At 38.8% G+C, this 22,746-nt stretch overlaps 1 protein-coding gene across 2 annotated transcripts in view; it reads right to left on the bottom strand.

Annotated features, from left to right (window-relative positions):
• PDE1C (phosphodiesterase 1C) overlaps window positions 1–22,746 on the bottom strand; it is a 539,914-nt gene that overhangs the window by 85,268 nt on the left and 431,900 nt on the right. For both annotated transcript variants that reach the window (XM_068972561.1, XM_068972562.1), the window contains 6 exons: window positions 22,564–22,664; window positions 19,552–19,680; window positions 12,654–12,755; window positions 11,988–12,108; window positions 2,733–2,814; window positions 599–719 (listed from right to left, as the gene is read on the bottom strand). In XM_068972561.1, coding sequence (XP_068828662.1) covers window positions 599–719; window positions 2,733–2,814; window positions 11,988–12,108; window positions 12,654–12,755; window positions 19,552–19,680; window positions 22,564–22,664 — 656 coding nt within the window. The remainder of the gene's footprint in view (window positions 1–598; window positions 720–2,732; window positions 2,815–11,987; window positions 12,109–12,653; window positions 12,756–19,551; window positions 19,681–22,563; window positions 22,665–22,746) is intronic.

Genomic DNA, 22,746 nt, shown 5'->3' with positions numbered 1-22,746 from the left:
ATGACTGAGTGACACACACAACACACAGAATGCGGCACAAAGTGCCAGACTTCTTAGGCGCCGGCGCTTTGCGATGTCGCCACCAAGATTGCCTGTGGGACAGTGTCAGACTCAACCTCAGTCAGATGGATGGGTGGAATGATGTTGCGGCAGAAGGTGATTTAAAAGTTCAGCTCTTTTTCCCCTCTACTTAATTTTCTTCCTGAACCTAGAAATGAAAGTTTCACTTAATATGATAACTCTGATCCATGGTTCTTTCCTTCTGGAGTATGGGGAGCAAGGACTCTCTGGGTATAGCAGATGAAGTGCAGTGACTGATGATGTTGTGGGCAAAGCCACCAAAAGAGAGAATGGGTGGAGGAAGTACTGGGAACCTATATTTCACGACCTGGACCTTGATTACCCTCTTACAGGCCAGCCTGGAGAATACAGAGTGTACAACTTCGACTCCTCTGAGAAAAAGGAAGAAGCAGACACATCTCATAAGGAGGAGGTAGGGTGAACACGATTAAGAAGTACCACCCCCATGCCTTCCAGAAGAAGTCTGTCCCCATGCACAGATCACCCTGACCCCCAGCTTTCAAGCTTCAACACTGACCTTGAACGCCTCTGCCCGGTGCCCCCAGTTTGAGAGGGTTCATCAATCAGTGGACTCACGATCTTTTCGGTCATGTCTGTGAGCACAGTGAAGGTGGGCTCCACAATGAAATCAATGAAACCTGGAGAGAAACAGCAAAGTTTCAGAGGAATTACATAGTAACTGGGGCCTTTCCAATGTTCCCATGCAAACTGATGAGTTGTAGCTTTCTTTTAAAATTCATCTACATAGGAGCGCCAAATCAGATTAGGAGAGCTTAGGTTGGTCTTAATCATTTAATATAATCCTTGCTTTGACTATCATATGAGTCAGTTCCATTTCCCCTACATAGCTTTCCTTTAACTTTTTAGTAGACAGTTCAATAAAATGCTTAAAAATGCAAATTCAATATCTACTATGTAAAAAACACTGTGAGAAAAGTTGTAATACAACCTGCCTGCCCTTGGAAGTTTATAGAACTCAGTGAGCATAAAAATGGAAAGGGCCTAAGGAGAAGCCCAAAGAAAGGCCCCTAGGAAGGTTAGGGAAGGAGGGTATTTTCCCTCCCACTGTGACAGTTGCAAACAGCATTATGGAGGCCGTGATATTTGAGCTGAGCCCTAAGGCTATTCATTCTAGGTGGAGGGGGTGAAATAAGCAAGGTGACAGGACAGGGAAAAGTGCAGGATGTGTCTGGGGAATGACACGAACTTAGGAATTCTTTTAGAGTCAGAAAGGGAAAGCCTGGGAAGGGTCATGATCTGTTCAGGGAGGAAGGTTCCAAAGTACCAAGCTAGGGTTAGGACTTAGACAGGCACTAGAAGCCCCTTAAGATGTTTGGGCAGCATAGTACTAAGATGTTTTCTGGTGTTATTTGGGAGAATTAATCTGGCAAGATAGATAGGGTGGGAAAAAGCAATGGAAGCTGGCGCTGGGAAAATCATTTTAGAAGTTTCACTTCATAAAGCTCAAAGACAAAGTAAGGGAGGTGAGATACAGTGCCATTTTAAGGTGGGCGTGTGATGGAAGCATGGATACGTGCACAGCAGCAGGTGGTCCTAGCTGTAGGTGGAGTCTGTCAGAGACTTCCACCAGGAAGGCAGAGAGAACAGAGACAATGGGGGAGAGTGTGACCAGGGAGAAAGACGGTAGACTTCATCTTAGGCCTGCCGACTCAAGGTACCAGGGCCCTATTTGGATGGAAGAAGGCCAACAGGGTTGGAAACCAGGAGAGGGGTCAGATCTGGAAATGTTACCTTTGAGAGATCACCATGCTGGAGAGACAGTTGATGTTGGGCTGGACTGATCATCTCAACAACTCAAAAATACCAAAGTGTGCTGTGACACCTCAGGAGAAAATATATGATCTGGGACTAATGGTGGTAACTCATTACACAGTGACATGAAAGTTGGAAGGAAGCCAAATGCTAATCAAAGGAGATATAGTGTTTAAAAGTATACAAATGCTTACTTGACCTTTACAATGACCAAGATAGAAGTGATACTGGCATTTAATACACAGAAGTGAAGGATGATAAAAAATCCTGTAATGAAATTGGCAAGACAAAAGTTGTCCTATACAAGTAGCAATAGAATTCTGTTAATAAAATAATACTAATGAACATATATTACAGCTATTAGAAGTGCAAAAGTATTCTTTACCCAAAATAAGGTGCTAATTTTTGTTTTTTAAAAAGAAAGGAAGGAAGGAAAAAACACAGGTAGAAAGGAAAGAGATATTTTAAAAGAGCCATTCCTGGCAGTGAGGTCTTCCAGGAAATGGTGCTGTCTTGGAAAGTGGGCTAGAGGATGCATCACTGAGAAAACTCTTGGTACTAAATGCAGAATGGTGAGACTGAAACTGAATGGGCTTCCCACCACTAATTCCTGTCATTGCCTTAGGACTGAAGCCCCTTTTTCTCTTGGCAGGGAATGATGGAGATAGCAATGTCACTGTCTAATCTTCCCAGGAACCAGTCACACTCCAGGAAGGAGGATGGGGACAGAGGCTCCATCAACCCAGCCAGCCAAAGCCACGAGTACAGTAGCAGAATGGAGCCAGGTTCTAGCCAAAGAATCACGTGGAGCATCTGAGCTTACTTCCAGACACCCTTCTCTAGTTTTTCTCTCCATCAGTGGATTGGCAAACACGTACCTACTTGCGACTGGGCAACCATGGTGGACTTCCGATCACACAAAGGAGAAAAAGGCAGACCCAGCTCTGCTTCTCTATCGCCCTAGAAAAACAGGAGGTCAAAGTAAATTAAGAACAGAAGGCTGAGGCACCCAGATTTTACTTCACAACTTCAGCTTCCACCAAGGCCACTGGTCTTTCTTTTCATTATTACAATCACATTATGTAGTAAGTTCTGCACCCTATTCCTCTGCATAAAAGACACCTGGAGGCTGGAGCCCTCCAGGGTCCAATCATTCCATCCAACTGCAAAAGCGCATGCTGTTGTACAGAAAGCCTCATCAGGCAGCAGTAGGTCTCCTGAGGAAAATAAGCAAAGCAACGCATCCTGTGGCCGAGAGCCAGCACAGTAGTCCGAATTCTTGTGTGTTCTCCAGTCATCCTATCTGTAGCCCTACTTGAGCCTGTAGACCCCTCCAGTTGTGGACAGTGTCTGAGATACCAATTCTAACTGGGCTGATTGGGAATCATTCTCCGAATGGTACCTAAAGGCATACACAACTGGAATTAAGTGCTTCCAGGGCCTTCCCTGCAGGGCTCAGTGATGATGAAAAGTGGAACAAAAAAGCGGTAGAGTAAATAATTGCTTCTGTTTATCAAGTTAGACAATAATAAGACATGATTCTCTGGCCAATATGTTCTCAATCTCACCAAAAGGCAAGACTGTAATAAGCAAGTGCTATGGAAAGTCTAATTAAAAATGGAGATGATTTTAAAGAACAGCTCTGAACCAGAGCTCAATACTTCAGTCACATATCCAGAGGAAAGGGAAAGTGGGTCACACTTCTGAGAGCCACAAAGTTGTGTTTATTCAATTCACAAGAAAAGAATCTGCTCAGGTTAATGGCTACTGACTTCAGCTTGAACCTGGCCTTGCTCCCACCACCTGTGTGATCATAGCAAGTGTGTTTTTCCCTCTCTACATTTAAGTTTTATCACCTATAAAATGTGGGATAATAATCCCTATGTCATCAATAACAATGACAATTACATGAGAAAATGTATACAAGTAAATTCAAAGAACAAGTATTATTTCTCAATAGATAGTTCCACTAAGTGAAGATCTGAGAAACATTTATTGAACTTAATACATCTAACTGTTACACTCTGACTATAATAAATATCACCAGTGAACTAATAGTAAATAAAGAGTAATAATTAACTAGTTTAACAACCCAGTCTAGTTTAAAAACTGAATGTTTTTTCTTTCTAAGGCATGTTACCAGAGAGAAAGGAGCAAACTAACATGCACATTTAAGATCTATTGAAAAGAAGGAAAAGGAATGGGCATCTGAGGAAGCTGAATAGTGGGGCTCACAGTGGGTGCTGGGACATCCAAGGGCCTCAGGAACAGTCTCGAAGTGGCTTAGTTCCCTCTGTACCCTTTTCCTGTATTAACAAACCATAAGACACAATGGTCCTTCTGTTTCCAAGTATGCCTTGCTAAGGGCTGCTTTATCGCTCAAGTAGCATGATAAAAAGAACTTATTCCAAAGCTTTTTCTATTTGGGCAATATGACGAGAAGGAAGAGTCTTTATAAGGTAAATGTAGTGGTGTAGATGGTTCAGTGGGCTGGCTCAGCCAACACAAATAAAACTCACTCTTATCCCCTATGAAGCAGGGATATACATTGTTTTGTTGGTGTATTTTAATGGGGGTGGCTTAAAAGAACACTAACTGCTTGACTACTAAGATATGCATTAATTTGAATGTTTTTACTGAAAAGTCTAAACATCATTAAGCATCTTATCCTACGGACTTGCCCATACTCATATCACTTACATCCTTTGAATTTAAATAACTACTACTACTAATTTCTATAAACCTATTTTAAGATAGTGATCCCAGAATTCCCTCTGGAGGCAGATACATTTATAAACTGGAAAAAATACACAGAAATTAACACAGAAGAATGTACTTCTACAGGTGAATCTAGCTTGACTAATACAATATTGTATGACTCCATGACTACTGGCCCTTGTGGAATTATTCATTTACTTTCCTCTTTATTAAAGAGGTCAATGTTTTCAAAAAAAAGGGCAAGAGTCTCAGTTGGCACAAAGGACATTTTTTAGTGAACTCATTTTTTTTTTTCAGGACAGTGCACAAAAATAAATAACTTTCATTCTTGTGGGAGGGTTAAGATAGCTGACTTAAGCCATCTACATAAGCTGTCTACAAAAGGAACACAATGAATGCTTGATTTATGAATAGAAAGGTGAATTTGGTTAGAAATACTCAAGTTCCTTTGGCCATTTGGACATCTGTGATAAGCAAGGTGAGGGAGCAAGTAGGCAGTTAACTGTTCACAACCTTCCCTTATTTCCTGTCCACATAGCTAGACTACACTTCCCAGAATCTCTGCCAGTTTGTGTTAGATAACAAAACAAGAGGAGAGAGGGTATGTTTCCACCACAGTTCTGGCCTACAAAATCTCCTATGCCTATGTGTCTATGTCCTTCCTTCTTTTGCTGCCCTGCTGTAGATAAACTCCATGGAAGCCATGTAGATGGTAGAGTCTGGATCTAAAAGCACTGCTTATTGTAAACCATCTTCCAATCAAGAAACACTGGTTGGTACTTTACATGAGTTGGTGATAAAGTTTCATTTTATGTGTGCTGTTTTACATTTTGGGGGTTTGTTTGTTACAGCAGCTATCTGTAAGCAGCAAACCGAGCAAGAGAAACAAAGGTTCTTTCTGTATTGGAACTTTACAGGGCAGACTGCATCTCTCAATGCAAGAGCTTCAAAAGATCATTGGGTGATATCACAAGAGAGTATTTCTCAGTAGAGTGGAGAAAAGGTAATTAACTGGGGAGACAACAAAAGCATCAAGTTGAACAAAATGCAGCAATATATACTCTTCTTTCCCAGGGAAGAAGTTACAAATATGAGGTATGAGCAAATTACTGTAATTCTGGATTTAAGATAAGTATAGTAAAGACATCTTTGCCCTCCCCTCTCAGAAATTATCCTCTCAAAACAGAATAAGAAACAATAGAAACATAAACAAGGAGCAGGAGAAATCTGTAAACTCAGTCAAAACTATGTGAGGAACAACTGTCAAATGCTGTGAATATCCAGGAGGGGTGATGCAAGACACCCAGTGAAAAGGCCTATGGCTACAGATGTCAGATAAAGTTTGAAGAGAGGTTTTCAAAATTCACTCAGATAGGAAAAATACCCCACATCCATCATGTGGGAAAACCAGAGAGACAGCAGACACTGATGTGAAGAGCTACTCTGAACCCTCTTTAGCTTCAAGAAATAGTAAAGAAGAGAATGCTGAATGAGAAAATATACAAGCATGGCAAGAGTGCATGGAGAACAGACTGTACCATGAGTCGTCCTACAACTACTGCCTACTGCTGACTGGGAAGAAGTAAAGGCTGACACACACACTCACACACACACACCCCATGTCATAGAAACCTCATAATAAACCATGCAGCTTAGAACATTGCTATTCCAGTTTCTCCCTGGCACTTATCTCCTGAAAACAGTTGGTCAAAAAATAATGCATTTCACTCAAAGATGGCAAATAATAATCAAATGAAGAAGGAGAGGAAGGGCAGAGGAAGAGGTGATGGAGGTCGAGGAGGAAGGCAAGGAGGAGGAAGAGGCAGCACTATACCAATACCAGGAGGAAAACAAAAAAAAAACTTATGGAAAGATACTTTACAATGAAAGAAAAAATGGAAAAAGGAACAGAAAAACAAAAATAACAGGGAACATTCATCAAAAAAAAAAAAAAAACAAACAGTGCCACCAAGTGATGACCAAACATACATACTCCCATGATGGGAAAAAAATTCCTGAAATTATTAACAACCAGGGCTCAGGGAAAAAGGATCTGGAAGAGCTCAGGGAAGATATGGGAAAGAAAAACAGAACCATCACATAAATGAAGACTGTAGTGGAGGCAGCACAAAGGAGAGTTATTTTTGATAAAAAAAAAAAAAAACACATTAAGAGACATAGAATTCAGGAATGAAAAAAATACCACTCATCAGAGGGTTACAAGACAATTTAAAGGAAAATAACAGAGAAGAAAAACAAGAGAGGCAACATACAAATAACTGTTTTTCCAAAAGAAGGAAGCAAATGGAAAAGGAAATCGTTAAAGATTTCATCAGTGGAACTTGAATCTATACAGGAAAGGAACACACCAGGCCCCAAGAAAAACTATTATAGAGCAATCATTACTGAAATATAGCCTAGTAATGTCACTGGGCTTCAAACATAAAGAAAAATTCTTAGGGTACATAAGAAAAAATATATACCACCTAGACATGAAAATAATTCTAGCATGGCCTCCAACCTCTGCATAGCGACATTCGTAGGTGGAAGACATACTGAACAAAATATAAAAAAGACCTCAGTTCAGTCACTCAGTTGTGTCCGACTCTTTGCAACTCCGTGGACTGCAGCACGCCAGGCCTCCCTGTCCATCACCAACTCCCAGAGTTTACTCAAAGTCATGTCCATTGAGTCAGTGAAGCCGTCCAACCATCTCATCCTCTGTCATCCCCTTCTCCTCCTGCCTTCAATCTTTTCCAGCATCAGGGTCTTTTCCAATGAGTCAGCTCTTCACATCAGGTGGCCAAAGTATTGGCATTTCAGTTGCAGCATCAATCCTTCCAATGAATATTCAGGACTGATTTCCTTTAGGATGGACTGGTTGGATCTCCCTGCAGTCCAAGGGACTCTCAAGAGTCTTCTCCAAACCACAGTTCAAAAGCATCAATCAAAAAAAGACCTCAGGGAAAGGAAATTTGATTCAAAAAATGTTTTACCCAAGCAAACTGTGACCGGAGTATAAAAGCAGTGGAAAAACTTGCAAACACACAGAAATGTGGCTTTTAGCACTCCTAGAAGACACCACTCAAGGAACAACTTTGACCAACCAATAGATGAATGAACCAACCATGGCCAAAGTGCCAGCACTGAGTAGAGCCAAGACAAGAACAACTGGAACTTGTTTATTTTCCATCTTTCTGGGTCACATTGTTTTTGGTGTATATTTTGGAAACAGCATATGGTACATGAGATAGAACGCTCACTTAGAAAATAGAATTTAGAAATAATATAGCCAACAAACAGTAACAAGGAATTAGTCATGTTATGAAAGGAAAAGGGGAAAAGTATTGGGAGGTACTGAATAAGCACTAGCTTTCTTATGTGTATAGATGGGGGTGCACATACACCATTTAAACCTGATATATATAAAGGAATAGAGCTATATCTAAATGGCAAAAGTACAGACTATAAGAATTAAGCAAGTTGATACAACTAGCTGTTGGGGAAGAGGCAAGAGGAAGTAGAGGCCTGCTAATTTTTATCAATACTATCTAAATAAATAGAGGATATTAAGTTTGCATTACCAAGTTAGCCAATATTAAAACTAAAAACATAATATAAAACTTCCAAGTCATCAGAAGAAATAAATACATAATAAGCAGATGGTACAGCCAATATAGTGAACAATTTAAAAATAAGCCACAAAATAGAAATCATAATATAAAATAGGATAGTACCTAAGAGCAAAGATTCCTGTCATATCAACAGATGTTAATATGGTTAATTTCAAATAATAAAATAATCTTAGATTGGCTCATAAAAAACCCCTCAATTATAAGCAATGTTTAAAAGACACAACCAAATAAAAGTGTCTCTGAAAGGTTAGGGTAAAAAGTTAAAAGTAAAAGATTAGAGTAAAAAGACAAGAGTCTGTTCTTAAAATGAGCTGAATTTGAATTCCAGGTAAAAGCATTAGATAGGAAAAAGAAGCAGACTTTATAATGATAGAGGATTCAATAAACTATGAAAATCTAGCAATTATGAATATCTAAGAATCAAATAATACAGAATCAACATTCAGGAAGCAAAAACTATACTACATAGAAACAGAAAATAATAATAGAAACACCTGTCAGCCCACGAAACATCACATTTTTTAAAAAATAACATAAAATACCTAAACGACATAATTGATAAGGAAGAAGGATATGCCTGGTGTTTTATCTTCCACTTTGCAAGTGGAAGATAAACTGACTTTTCAAGAGTCATGACCATTCACAAAAATTGATTTTTTTTAGTAGGTGAAAAGCAAATTTCACAATAAGCCCCAAACAATGAAAAATTATGTGATCAAATTTTGATAAGTCACAAATCAATTACAAAAGTAGAAAGCAAAGGAAACTAGCACTGGGAAAATCACATAAACAAACACATCCATCTGAAGCAACTCTAAGTAAAGAAAAATCAACACCCAGATTACAAAATATTGAATAAAGAATGATTGTGAACTCACTGCACATCAGAACCTACAAGATTCATGATTAACAAAAAGATAAACCCCTAGCCTTACATTTACTAATATTGAACAGGCAGAATGAAAATAAATGAATTGGACATCCAACTTGGGGAGTTAGCAAAAGAAATGAATTAATGATAATCATGCAGAAGAAATAAATTAATAAAAATGAAAGCAGTAATTTATATCATAAAATAAAAAAGAAATAATCAAATATTCAAATGATCAGCTAACTTTATACAGAAGAGAAAAGACAGTGGTACATGAAATACACAAAAAATAGGGAAATAACCACAAACACAGAGGAAATTAAAAGAATTGTAGGTGATGTTTATAAAACATAAAAATATACAGCAATACTTAGGAAATGAATCTCCAGAGTTTCTCAAGATGTATTTACCCAAAAGGCAAACTCACAGTTTCTTAAAGTCAGTATTTCATTGAAAAAGAACTGAGGCAGAGGCTTGGATTTTATAAAATATGGTTATAAAACTGAAGATGCAACTTACTCTTTCAGCAATGCATAGGAGGTCTGGTCTATCAGCACTGAGGATATGCCCTTATTTTGAAATATAACCCAACATCTAAATGTAATTTTTTCAAAGACTCTACAGTCCCATTGAGATTTCCCATTTGAACTGTCCAATTTAAAATCTATAGTTAAGAGCTAAGGCAACATTTCTCCTACAAGGGTTACTTACCATGGCTTACGGCATCTGGGTTAAAATATTAAGTCAATAAAAATAATTTACTGAATCATAATTGCTAAAAAAATACTTCCAGTCCAGTTAGCTAACATTCCATTCCTGATTGGCAAGAAATTCAATATGGTTATTTTCATATTGCCTCTGGTACATTTTCTTTCAATTCAAGCTTATGTTTGTGCAAATAAGTTTTCCTTTAGTGGGAAAAATGTTCCCGTTTAAGTAATTTCTCATATTCACTCTCACAACTGAAAAAGGAACCACTTCAATGCCTCAAACTTACGAGTGAACTATGATTTACCTCTGCTGCTGCTGAGTCGCTTCAGTCGTGTCCGACGGTGAGGCCCCGTAGACGGCAGCCCACCTGGCTTCCCCGTCCCTGGGATTCTCCAGGCAAGAACACTGGAGTGGGGTGCCATTTCCTTCTCCAATGCATGAAAGTGAAAAGTGAAAGTGAAGTCGCTCAGTCGTGTCCGACTCCTAGCGACCCCGTGGACTGCAGCCTGCCAGGCTCCTCCACCCATGGGATTTTCCAGCAACAGTACTGGAGTGGGGTGCCATTGCCTTCTCCATGATTTACCTCTAGCTTCAGATTAAAATTACTAGTTTATAGTAGGTGTATTACAAAAGCAATGATCAAAAAAAGCATATGATAATGGAAGTGGAGATTAATATTAGACAAGTAATTTCTGGAAAAATGGCTCAAAATTAACCTTCAATTAAGAATGAATTTGGAGTCATTCTTGTACATACAACATGGCCAGACCTGTACAGTGTTAGTTCCTCTCACCCCTTGGGTTCCCCTTGAGAACCACTCTGTGAGGCCAAGCGTTGACCATGTAAGGAGACAACCATATGCTGAATAAGGAACCTGCTGGCATACTCACAAAACAGCTTAGCAGGGGCACACACGTGTACATGTGTTGGACAGAATGTTGGACAGAACAGGCACTCTTGGGCAGAATGAAGAAAACACTTAATGTGATGAGGACTCTAAGGAAAAAGGCTGGTCCAACCTTCCTTTAAATCCCCCGATGTCCCCCGAAACAAGTCACAGAGAAGACCATTGGGAACCAGAGCAGTGATTTCACTAGTCCCAGGCCACAGATCAGCTGGAATAAGAATTCCAATAGAGGGGCTTCTGAACTTTGCTTAATGTACAGTTAACTCTAGTCCTACCTCAATACCAGATATTATGTGCAGCTTCAGAAGAAAAAAAAACGAAGACAGAAATGCCTTCTATAATTTCTCCATTCAAATGAGAATCCTGAGAATAACCCTAAGAATAATTTGCTTCCAAAAATCTGAGTAACTGGTGAAAGGGTATATCTCTTGTCAGTTTAGGGGACAAAGTTGAGACTGGTTAATATGTAATGTTTTATGGAATGTCAGAGGTCTCTGAATCTGTACTGTAACCTCTCTCAGTAAATTAACAAGAACTAATGAATTAACCATATGAACTTGAATTAACTGTAGTTCTGATACCACAATCCACATGCCATCTTGCCTTGAACCTCAGGACCTCATTTCTCAAAGCAGATATTTTAATGGCAGCTCTTCTTGAGAAGAGCTTAGTGCACATGCCTGGCTTTGAGAAGACAGCAGTCTTGGTGCTATGTATTTATTTACCGTTTTACTTCTCTAATTCTATGTAGCTTAAAAAAAAATTAAAGCAGTGTATCCTTATTAAAGACTCTGATTTTTCTTATAGAAAACACTACCCTGTGTCTTAGGATATAGTAAGTTTAAATATAATTGGAACAGTAGCTTCAAATAATTTTCTGAACTCAAATTGCTCCAACTGGCTTTGGAATTGGACAACATGGGTTTGTCTGCTAGAAAGGAACAGCCCAGTCAATTATAACAGAGAAGGAGGTCACAGTGACTGCCATTTGGTTACCCCATTAGAAAAAAAAGTAAAACCGTATCTCAGATGATATTTTGACAAAAGATTGCCACAAGGAAATGCTTTCCCGCCCCCCTCAAACAGAAATGCGTAGGATAGAAATACCATAACATTCTGACAATCAGAACATAGATGAGAGTCAAACATCACATGACCAGAAGGCCAAAAAATAAAAGCTGTAAACCATCCCTTCAAAAAGAAGATAATTTTAACCACAACAGTCCTGATCACAGTGTTGCTGGCTGTATCCACGGACGACACCAGTGGGGGGAACAAAGCAACAAGGTACCTGTCTGAAGAACTCCTCCAGGAGCGACATGGTCCAGCGATGGTGGAGCTCCCACGCTTTTGCTGGATGGCTGATGTCTGCCGTGTGCAACATCAAGGATAATGCTTTTGGCTTTTCAATTCTGTAAACCCAAAGGACGCAAACACATAGTGACCAGACTCACAAAATCTCAGTAAGAGTTTTTTAAATACCACTTATTTTTAAAAAATCCCTTCCATTTTCCTATCTCAAAGCCCTCTGCTGCTGAACTGGGGGGAAGTCATCATTTCATCCTCCAACTGGAACATTTATCAGCATGGTCTCCATGTTTATTGAACTGGACACCTCAAAAACTGACTCAAAACCATTTCTGGAATATCTGCCATCATGAAAGAGACAACAAGAATCCAAGAGTCACTCACTGACCTTTATTTGTTGCCTCTGCATTGAAGGGATCTTTTAAATTCTCATTAGGGCAAATTGTTACTGCCCCTATTATTTATTTTAACCCTGATGAGAAATATCTATGATAGGTAATATTCTCATGTGCTCTCCTCCAAGCATCACTACTTTATGAGACCATTTAATAAAGTTATATTAAAAGAGATAAACTTTAAACGTACAGTGACATGGACAAGTAGGAGGTCAAACACCTATAAAAACACATGAGGTTACAGGCTCACTCACGCTTCTGGTTGTTGAAGAGCAGTCTTCATTGCTTTGATTTGCTGAAAATGACAGGACATATCTGTGGCCATCACCATCTCAATTACCAAGGCCCGAAATTCCCTTTCAGAGATACATCACAGAGGAAAAAAGGTGGAAGTAAAAAATAGAAAGTAAAAATTAGTTTATTCTTTTTCAGTTCTAATCAAAATCAGTTAATTAGTTGTGATATTTCAAATCTAACGAGTCTTTTAGGTAGGCTTTTATGAGAAATGATTAAAGATAAAGGAAATCATTTATTAGGAACATATGTGGAATGCACATCATTGGAAATTAATTGACAGGAAAAATTTCAACAAAACAAAGTATAGGAAAGCATTCCTTTTTGCACTGAGCTCAAGATTGGAGAAAAAATTAATTTGAAATTAATCCTACGAGAGTGACTGATAATCCATGGTGCACATGGGATACAGGGATCCTATTTTTTTAAATAGACATTTTTAGAGCAGTTTTAGGTTTACAGAAAAATTGAGAAGATAGTACAGAGAGCTTTCATATACCCCTTCTCCCCTACAGTTTCCTTCCTTACTAACCTCTTACATTAATGCTGTACATGTGTTATAATTGATGACCAGTATCTACTCTTTGCATTCACTCTAGCCCATTGTTCGCCTGAGGGACAATTCTCATGTTGCACAGTTCTGTGGGGTTAGACAAAGCATCCACTCTCGTTCCTACCATTAATAGTATAAGAATCATTTCCACACCCTAAAATCCCATATGCTTTGCCTATGCTTACCTTCTTAGCCTTGAACCCCGGTCAAACACTGATCTTTTTACTGTCTCTAAGAACTTTATTGAAGTAGAATTTGCATAGAATAAACTACTTCCATATAGGCTGCACAATTCAATACATTTCAATGTGTTGTAAATAATTTCTCCTACTCCTCTTGCTTTTTTTTTAAACCAGTATCTTTCAAAGAGAGAATGTTTTACATTTTAAAATAATTATTTAAGGTTTCAGGCTTTTGGGGGAGAGATTTCTGAGAAATCACTCACTACTGAAAGGACTTTTCCTCTGAAAGTCCTATCATTTCAATCTTTTATTATGTTTAGGTCTATGATCAGTTTCAAGATAATTTTTGAGTATGATGTCAGGTAAAGGTAAAAGTTTTTTTTATATATATATATATATTGATAACCATTTGCTCCAACACCATTTGTTGAAAATCTTTTCCTTCCCCCATTGAATGCCTCTAGCCAGAAACATACTGAAAGGTTTTGTATAAATCTAGTTTTAATCATTCAGTATTGCCTTGGCTGAGACTCCCTTCAGAGACAAAAACATCACAGTCACCTCTTCCTATCAGAGTCTCCAAATTTTAACACATCTTCAAAAGTTGTCCAACTTTGTTTACTCTCTAGAGCCCTGAAGTCATTGCAGGTTGTGTTTGTGTCTCCGCATTTTGTTCATTGTTGTTGATGTTCAGTTACTAAGTCATGTCCAACTCTTTCTGACCCCATGTATTGTAGCATGCCAGGCCCCCCTGTCCGTCACTGTCTTACAGTTTGCTCAGACTCAAGCCCATTGAATCAGTGATGCTATCTAACCATCTCATCTTTTGACATCCCCTTCTTCTTTTGCCTTCAATCTTGCCCAGCATCAGGGTCTTTTCCTATGAGTTGGCTCTTCCATCAGGTGGCAAAAGTATTGGAGCTTCAGCATCAGTCCTTCCAATGAGTATTCAGGGTTGATTACTTTTAGGATTGACTGATCTGATCTCCTTGCTTTACAAGGGACCCTCGAGAGTCTTCTCCAGCACCACAATTCAAAATCATCAATTCTTTTGCACTCAGCTTTCTTTATGATCCAACTCTCACATCTGTTCATGACTATTGGGAAGACCATAGCTTTGACTATACAGACCTTTGTCAGCAAAGTGATGTCTCTGGCTTTTAATACACTCTCTAGGCTTGTCATAGTTTTCCTTCCAAGAAGCAAGCATCTTTTAATTTCATGGCTGCAGTCACCATCTGCAGTGACTTTGGAGCCCAAGAAAATAAAATCTGTCACTGCTTACACTTTTTCCCCTTCTGTTTGCGATGAAGTGATAGGCCCAGATGCCATGATCTTCATTTTATGGATGCCGAGTTTTAAGCCAGCTTTTTCAGTCTCCTCTTTTACCTTCATCAAGAGGTTCTTTAGTCTCTCTTTCCTTTCTACCATTAGAGTGGCATCATTTGCATATTTGAAGCTGTTGATATTTCTCTCAGTAATCTTGATTCCAGCTTGTGATTCATCCAGCCCAGCATTTTACATGATGTACTCTCTGCATATAAAGCAAATAAGCAGGGTGACAATACACAGCCTTGTCATACTCCTTTCCCAATTTGGAACCAGTCAGTTGTTCCATGTCCAGTTCTAACTGTTGCTTTTTGATCCACATACAGGTTTCTCAGGAGACAGGTAAGGTGATCTGGCATTACCATCTCTTGAAGAACTTTCACAGTTTGCTGTGATCCAGACAGTCAAAGTCTTTAGCATAGTCAATGAAACAGAAGTAGATGTTTTTCTGGAATTTTCTGTTTTCACTATGATTCAACAAAGTTGGCAATTTGATCTTGTTTCTGTCTATAGTTAATAGTTGTTATTTGTAGAACTGCTTTATAAGCAGCTGAATTGGCATTCCCAGTGTGGAATTTCATGTTTTTCCACTTTGAAATGCAGTAAATACACGGTAATATATTCACTTACAAAGTCCTTAAAAAGTCCACTGCACTTTTGTATCCAAATAGAATCTACCAGACATTAAATTGCTTTCCTAGAAAGATGTAAAATACTAAACATATGTCATCTTTGGGTTAATGGGCTTTACTGAGAACACTAAAAAAGTTAATATTTTATTTATGGGATAATATCATTGTCTTGAAGCAATATATCTCAATATTAATAAAATATGATAAAATAATATTTTCAAACATGTCCTTAAATGAACACTAAATCTATGTAACTTAAGAAGTTAGCAACTACAATCTTTTCTTAACTTACAGAATCCCCCAAAACAGGAGTAGCAAAAAGTATGGCACTATGGGTTATAATTATAAAGATGTTTCCACTGAACCAGAAATTCCTATATCTGAGATGCTCCATGACCTAATTCAACTGTATTTCACTCTTTTTGAGAAAATAAAGATTATGCTGACTTAAGAAAGAACAAAAATATATAAAGCTAGCACATAAACAGATTTCATTAAACTATATTTTTCAAGTGACTAGTTTAACTTTTTATATACTAAATTTACTTATGTCTTGCCACACCATTCAATTTTACAACTTATTTTGATCAGAGGTAGGATTCAAAGTATTCTAAACTAGTACTTCACAAATACCAACCAATAAGAATGCAGTTCAGTTCAGTTCAGTGGCTCAATCATGTCCAACTCTTTGTGACCCCATGGACTACAGCACACCAGGCCTCCCTGTCCAGCACCAATTCCCAGAGTTTACCTAAACTCATCTCCACTGAGTCGGTGATGCCATCCAATCATCTCATCCTCTGTCATCCCTTTCTCCTCCCACCATCAAACTTTCAGCATCAAGGTCTATTCAAATGAATCAGCTCTTCGCATCAGGTGGCCAAAGTATTGGGGTTTCAGCTTCAATATCAGTCCTTCCAATGAACACTGAGGACTGATTTTCTTTAGGATGGACTGGTTGGATCTACCTGCCGTCCAAGGGACTCTCAAGGGTCTTCTCCAACACCACAGTTCAGAAGCATCAATTCTTCGGTGCTCAGCTTTCTTCACAGTCCAACTCTTACATCCATACATGACCACTGGAAAAACCATAGCCTTGACTAGATAGACCTTTGTTGGCAAAGTAATGTCTCTGCTTTTGAATATGCTGTCTAGGTTGGTCATAACTTTTCTTCCAAGGAGTAAGCATCTTTTAATTTCAGGGCTGCAGTCACCATCTGCAGTGATCTTGGAGCCCAAAAAAATAAAGTCTGACACTGTTTCCACTGTTTCTCCATCTATTTCCCATGAAGTAATAGGATCGGATGCCATGATCTTAGTTTTCTGAATGTTGAGCTTTAAGCCAACTTTTTCACTCTCCCCTTTCACTTTCATCAAGAGGCTTTTTAGTTCCTCTTCACTTTCTGCCATAAGGGTGGTATCATCTGCATATCTGAGGTTATCAATATTTCTCCTGCCAGTCTTGATTCCAGCTTGTGCTTCCTCCAGCCCAGCATTTCTCATGATGTACTCTGCATAGAAGTTAAATAAGCAGGGTAACAATATACAGCCTTGATGTACTCCTTTTCCTATTATTGGGAACCAGTCCGTTGTTCCATGTCCAGTTTTAACTGTTGCTTCCTGACCTACATACAGATTTCTCAAGAGGCAGGTCAGGTGGTATGGTATTCCCATCTCTTTCAGAATTTTCCAGTTTGTTTTGATCCACACAGTCAAAGGCTTTGACATAGTCAATAAAGCAGAAGTAGATGCTTTTCTGGAACTCTCTTGCTTTTTTGATGATCCAGCAGATGTTGGCAATTTGATCTCTGGTTCCTCTGCCTTTTCTAAAACCAACTTGAACACCTGGAAGTTCATGGTTCACATATTGTTGAAGCCTGGCTTGGAGAATTTTGAGTATTACTTTACAGAGCTAATGATAAATAATTAGGATGTTTGCATTGGTGGATATTACTGTATTGCAGTGTGAACTGATATGTTCCAGTGTGTTGCAATGATTCTGGGTTTAGATATTGCCAAAACCAGCCTCCCTAACATAGCAGTACACTGAACAATGAATGAGACTCATGATCATAGCAAAATGGAAGCACAAATAACATAACTAAATTCTTACAAACATATAGTTAAGTAGAAATAGAAAATCCTTAACAAAACTATAGATAATAGAAGTGGGCATATCTGTACTTTGAAAATAGGTTACGAGGCAATTATGCCCATCCAGCCATAACTCCCATCTGCCTGCAAATCCCACAGGCCAGCAGTATCAGCACATTACCTGAAAGCAATTTGACAAAGTTCAACAAGAACCTTAAAACATCAAACATTCTGTGATCCATTAATTCTACATATAAAAATACATTAAAGAGATATTCATTGTAGGATTCTTCATAATAACCCAAACACAGAAATGAACCCATATTCACACATTCAAAACTAATTATGGCACTTCCACAGATGGACTATTATACAGCCATTTAGTATAATATTTTAATCTCCATGGGATAGTGGCCATGAGGATATATCACGCAGACTTCCAACTACAGGACTTTAATTGGCCATGGGCCTCAGCTACTACATTCTGAAAACTATTGCCGTTTTTGCCGAAGGTCATGTTCCCCGGGTTGCATCAGGTGACTGAAGGTATCTCTTCCTGGGAGACATGGAACTCCTCTGATGGCTGACTGTGGCTCAAGAACTTCCTGACAGCCTTGCTCAACTTTCTCTAGGATTCATGGAGTCCTAGAATGCACCTACCCGACTTTGCCTCCCTGTTTCCCTCCCCTGGGATAAGAAAAGTAAGGAAGAAATGAAGGGAGGGTGGGAAGAAAGTAAGAAAGAAAAAAGAGGTAATCATGTAAGCTCTGGAGCGCTTCATTAGACTGTCCTGAGACCAGGAACATACACTATCTAAACAAGCACAAATCCTTCAAAACCAGGAAACATCTGAATATGTGTAAAGCTGTTCTCTGCCATATTCAAATCTTTCATTATACTTTGACAAACATTTAAATTGGATAGAGGGCTCCTTTTTCTGAAAGATTTGCATTGATTCACTGAAATGCTCTGCATTTTTAGATGCTTCTTAAATCTATCATTTTCCAATAAAATCCAAAACAAATGCTCCTTTAGGTTTTAATGAAACTAATAGCCAACTCTTCCTGAAAATCAGTTTCCTATTTGTTGTTCAGAATGGCTTATTTCTCTGAATCCTTGTATAACGGCACAGAGATACTCAATAAACAACAAATCGTTTAATTAAAATACAAGTATTATTGGCACCACAGTAGATTCAGAAGTTTTTAAGCATTTAAATGACTTTTCCTACAAGTTTTGAAACATCTTGACCCTACATTAACAGCTACAATGATCCACAGGCTTGCTATATGTATCACAAAGTGAATTAAGCATTTTTGATGGATTTTAGCATTTATTATTGCCGTAACAAAATTATAAGGTAAATGTTATTATAAATTTTCTAGAAGTTAAATTTTTAAAGGTGTAGTGGGGTTGAGTAGCTTCCTAAATGACATACAGCTAATAAATTATTATGTTCACATTCAAACTCAGCTCTACAAGTTCAAAGACACACATAGTGCCATTTAGGTGATAGAATTAAATACCCATGATTATTTTAAAGTGTCAATTTCCTTAGCAAATTTTGAAAGATTTTTTTAAGAAGTCCAATCAAAGATAAAATGACAAAAATATGTTAAATGATAAAATTCATTTAAGATGAAAACAATACTGGTTTCTTAAGGTGTGTGAAGTCGCTCAGTCATGTCTGACTCTTTGCAACCCCATGGACTGTAGCCTACCAGGCTCCTCCCTCCATGGGATTCTCCAGGCAAGAGTACTGGAGTGGGTTGCCATTTCCTTCTCCAGGGGATCTTTCCGAGCCAGGGATCGAACCCAGGTCTCCTGTATTCCAGGCAGATGCTTTTAACCTCTGAGCCACCAGGGAAGCCCAGGTTTCTTAAGGTAACTAATAGCAAATATGTCCAAAGTGCCTACAATATATTTGAATATTTGTGTCAAGAAAAGAAAAGAAAAGAGAAACAGCAAGAAAAACTTCAGAGTATTATTTTCTTCAAAACAAGCACACTTGATCTCTCTTCACTATTCCTTACCTGGCTTCCAAAACTCTCCTGTGGCTCATCCTTACCTCCAGTCATCCTTTGAGAGGTTGATCAAAATATTCATTTCCTCATCCTCCTGCAGAAGGCGATAGGCTGCACTTAAATGGTGATTTTCTAAAACAGACCTATCATTGTACAGAATTGCTGGGTCAGACCTGAACAGAAAGCCAAAAAAAACAATTTAGGATGTTGAGCAGCTGAGATTTTTCAGGTAACTCTCCTAAAGGTAGAAACATACCATCTCTTTATCCTATTTTAGCAATTAACTTTGCCCCCATGTCAGTTATATCAATCAAAAAGCTAACACCAACACTACAATTTATCAATTGATGTTTGTAGGGTATTGAAATGTCAATATATGGATATTGTTTCACATGTGATATCCAACTTGAGGACTCTCTAAAAATTATTCTATAACAAGATCTCAATTACCTGTAGTGGTGATTTTTACCTGTATAGGTGATTTTTTTTTTTTTAATGCAGGTCATGTCAAACTTCCTGTTATTTTCTGAAATGATTATTTTTATTTTATTCAATGAGAGAATGTGTTTGTTTGTTTGTTCTCTGAACACATACCACCTGGCAGGTACAGTTTGCAACTTCTTTTGTTAGTAGCTTGATCTTAAAATTTTGCCATATGAAAGTCATACATGGGAAGTTGAGAATAAAAAGTATAAGGGTTATATGATAATTGTTAGTCCCTTCCTCAAACAGCTGAATGACACCAACATAAGGAGGTATACTATTTTAATACATTTAATTTAATGAAACTTTAGATTATTAGAGCTTGTTCATTTCTCATGAAGGAAGCTGAGCCCCAGATACATAAACTGAGAGTCTGCAGAGCTCCACAGTGGCTTTCAGGGTTTAAATAAAGGCAATGTATTCTGACAGTTCAGCCATTTCCCCTCAAGATAACTTCCAACTACCATCTGCATTCCAAACTTTGGAATGTATGTAGAATACCTTGAAAGTGTTAGAATCAACAGTCTGCCCATTGAAGAGCAAAGAACCTGGTCACATAATTAGTTTCCTAAACAAGGATCTCAGAGGCAGAGATGCTATGGATAAAATTCAGTTAAAGAAAATGAAAGTTTAAATTTCATTCCAAACCAAGCTCAACTGAACCCTCTGGAATTTTCCCACTCCAGTGGAGATAACACAAAACAAGCAAATCCTGAGGAGGTGGAAGATCTAATCTTATATCCATTGAGTAAGTAAGGGACCAACTGACGTGTATTTTGTGACATTAAGCTATTTTCTAACTACTGTAATTAAGCCATTTTCCTTTGAGTTGTGACTAGTTTTGACACTGCTCTCCAGCCAAGATCCAGGTACAAATGTTCCACCCACCTCTCTTCCTTCAGCAGGTGCTATTCACCGCCATCTCTGTCAAGGCTCCACTGGCAGATACCTATTAAACAGAGATGCTCTGTGGAATCCCTGTATTCAAAGGTCTTGCAACAAAGCTACAGAAAGCTGCTCCACAGCAGCCAAGACACTCTATGAGGATGCAGAAAGCAGAAAATGAAGCATGTGGCTGAAGACCTCTTGTCCACTTCCATTCTATTGAAATGCCCTTCAGAACAGAGATCAGATGATATTGCCTTCTTTCGTGTACCCCATAATTAAGTGCTGGCTTCATTAAACACATGTAGAATGACTTAACAAACACAAATATATCTGGAGTGTGCACCTGCCTTTTTCAAGTGAAATCAGCAAGTAGTTTAGTCTTAAACTCAACCCTCTCCACAATATTCTTTCTCTGTGTCTCACTGCCTTTTTCCAGTTCTACTTTCTTTTGATTTCTATGTCAAGATCCAATTAATCCTACTGTCAAGAGTCTCTCCAGTTCTACATCATTGTCTTAAGAGAGGTTACGTTCTTAGACCAGGAGAAGGCAGATAAGGTTTTACCCTAAATGGAAATGACAATTGACTGTACTGCTGGCCTGGAATTCTGTGCTGAGAGGAATACTAAGGACAAATCTGCAGTTTGATAAGAAAAAAATTACCAAAATCGATTTATGATGTCTGTTACAGTGAAGAGGTTCTGAGGCAGGCACCTGGACCTATGCCCCACAGAGGTTTGTGTCTACCTGTAAAGCTCCTTACAGAGGGCGCAAAGTGGCCTACATGAGACCACCTAGCTCCCAAAGCCTTGTGTTGGGGAGTGACATACCCACTGAACAGGGCAGAGATGAAATCAGGGAGGATGAGAAAAGCATCAGCAGAATCCCTGAGGTCAGAGGGTAAGATGGCTCTGCTATTGCTCCTGTCAAGAGAATTACTTCAATCCTTGCCTGTCCTCCCTGATTTAGCCTACGTGGTATCTGCACCTTTATGTACATTGTTTCACCTATTAGAAATGGGTACAGTACGCATGGTTAGATGGCATCACCAACTCAATGGACATGAATTTGAGCAAACTCTGGGAGATAGCGGAGGACAGGGAAGCCTGATGTGCTGCAGTCCATGGCGTCACAAAGAGTTGGACATGACTTAGGGACTGAACGACAACAAAGAATATGCATAGCCCATACATACAGAAATAGCTAGCATTAAACTAGAGAATAGATCTTCCTTGGTGGTTCAGGTGGTAAAGAATCTGCTCGCAATGCAGGAGACGCAGGAGATGTGGGTTCGATCCCTGGGTTGGGAAGATCCCCTGAAGAAGGGAATGGCAACCCACTCCAGTATTCTTGCCTGGAGAATTCCATGGACAGAGGAGCCTGGTGAGCTATAGTTCACGGAGTCGCAAAGATTTGGACAAGATTGAAGTGACTAAGAGAAGTATTTCCACATTTAATATGTGAATAACATAGGAAAATCAGGAGCAAATGGTTTCTTTAATTCTTAGGTTTTGATTGAAGCTGACCCAGCTGATCTCTAGTTATATAAGTTCATTTTTGTTGTTGTTGTTGTTCAGAAACTCAAAATAGAGCCACCACGCAAAAGAAAGGTGGCTGCCCCTCTCTGACTTCCACACTCTATCCCTGACCCCTCTTGCCTCTTTTCCAAACATTTCAACATCCTCACCGGGTCTGAATGTGGAAGTTGTTGGTGGTTCCGGTGTGCTCATAGTCATGGATGGCAGCTGAGAAGATTATAGCAAAGATCTCCAGCTCCGTCAGCCAGTTCTGAAAAGGAGATTACAGAGCAATCACATAATCTGCCTGCTTCTCAAAGCTTTCAGCTTGCTGACAACACACCCACATGGCA

The sequence above is a fragment of the Capricornis sumatraensis genome, chromosome 5 (genome assembly GCF_032405125.1).
Source record: "Capricornis sumatraensis isolate serow.1 chromosome 5, serow.2, whole genome shotgun sequence".
In the NCBI taxonomy this organism is placed as follows: domain Eukaryota; kingdom Metazoa; phylum Chordata; class Mammalia; order Artiodactyla; family Bovidae; genus Capricornis; species Capricornis sumatraensis.
The sequence above is the reverse complement of the archived record's forward strand: the minus strand, read 5'-3'. Positions and strand labels throughout refer to the sequence as shown.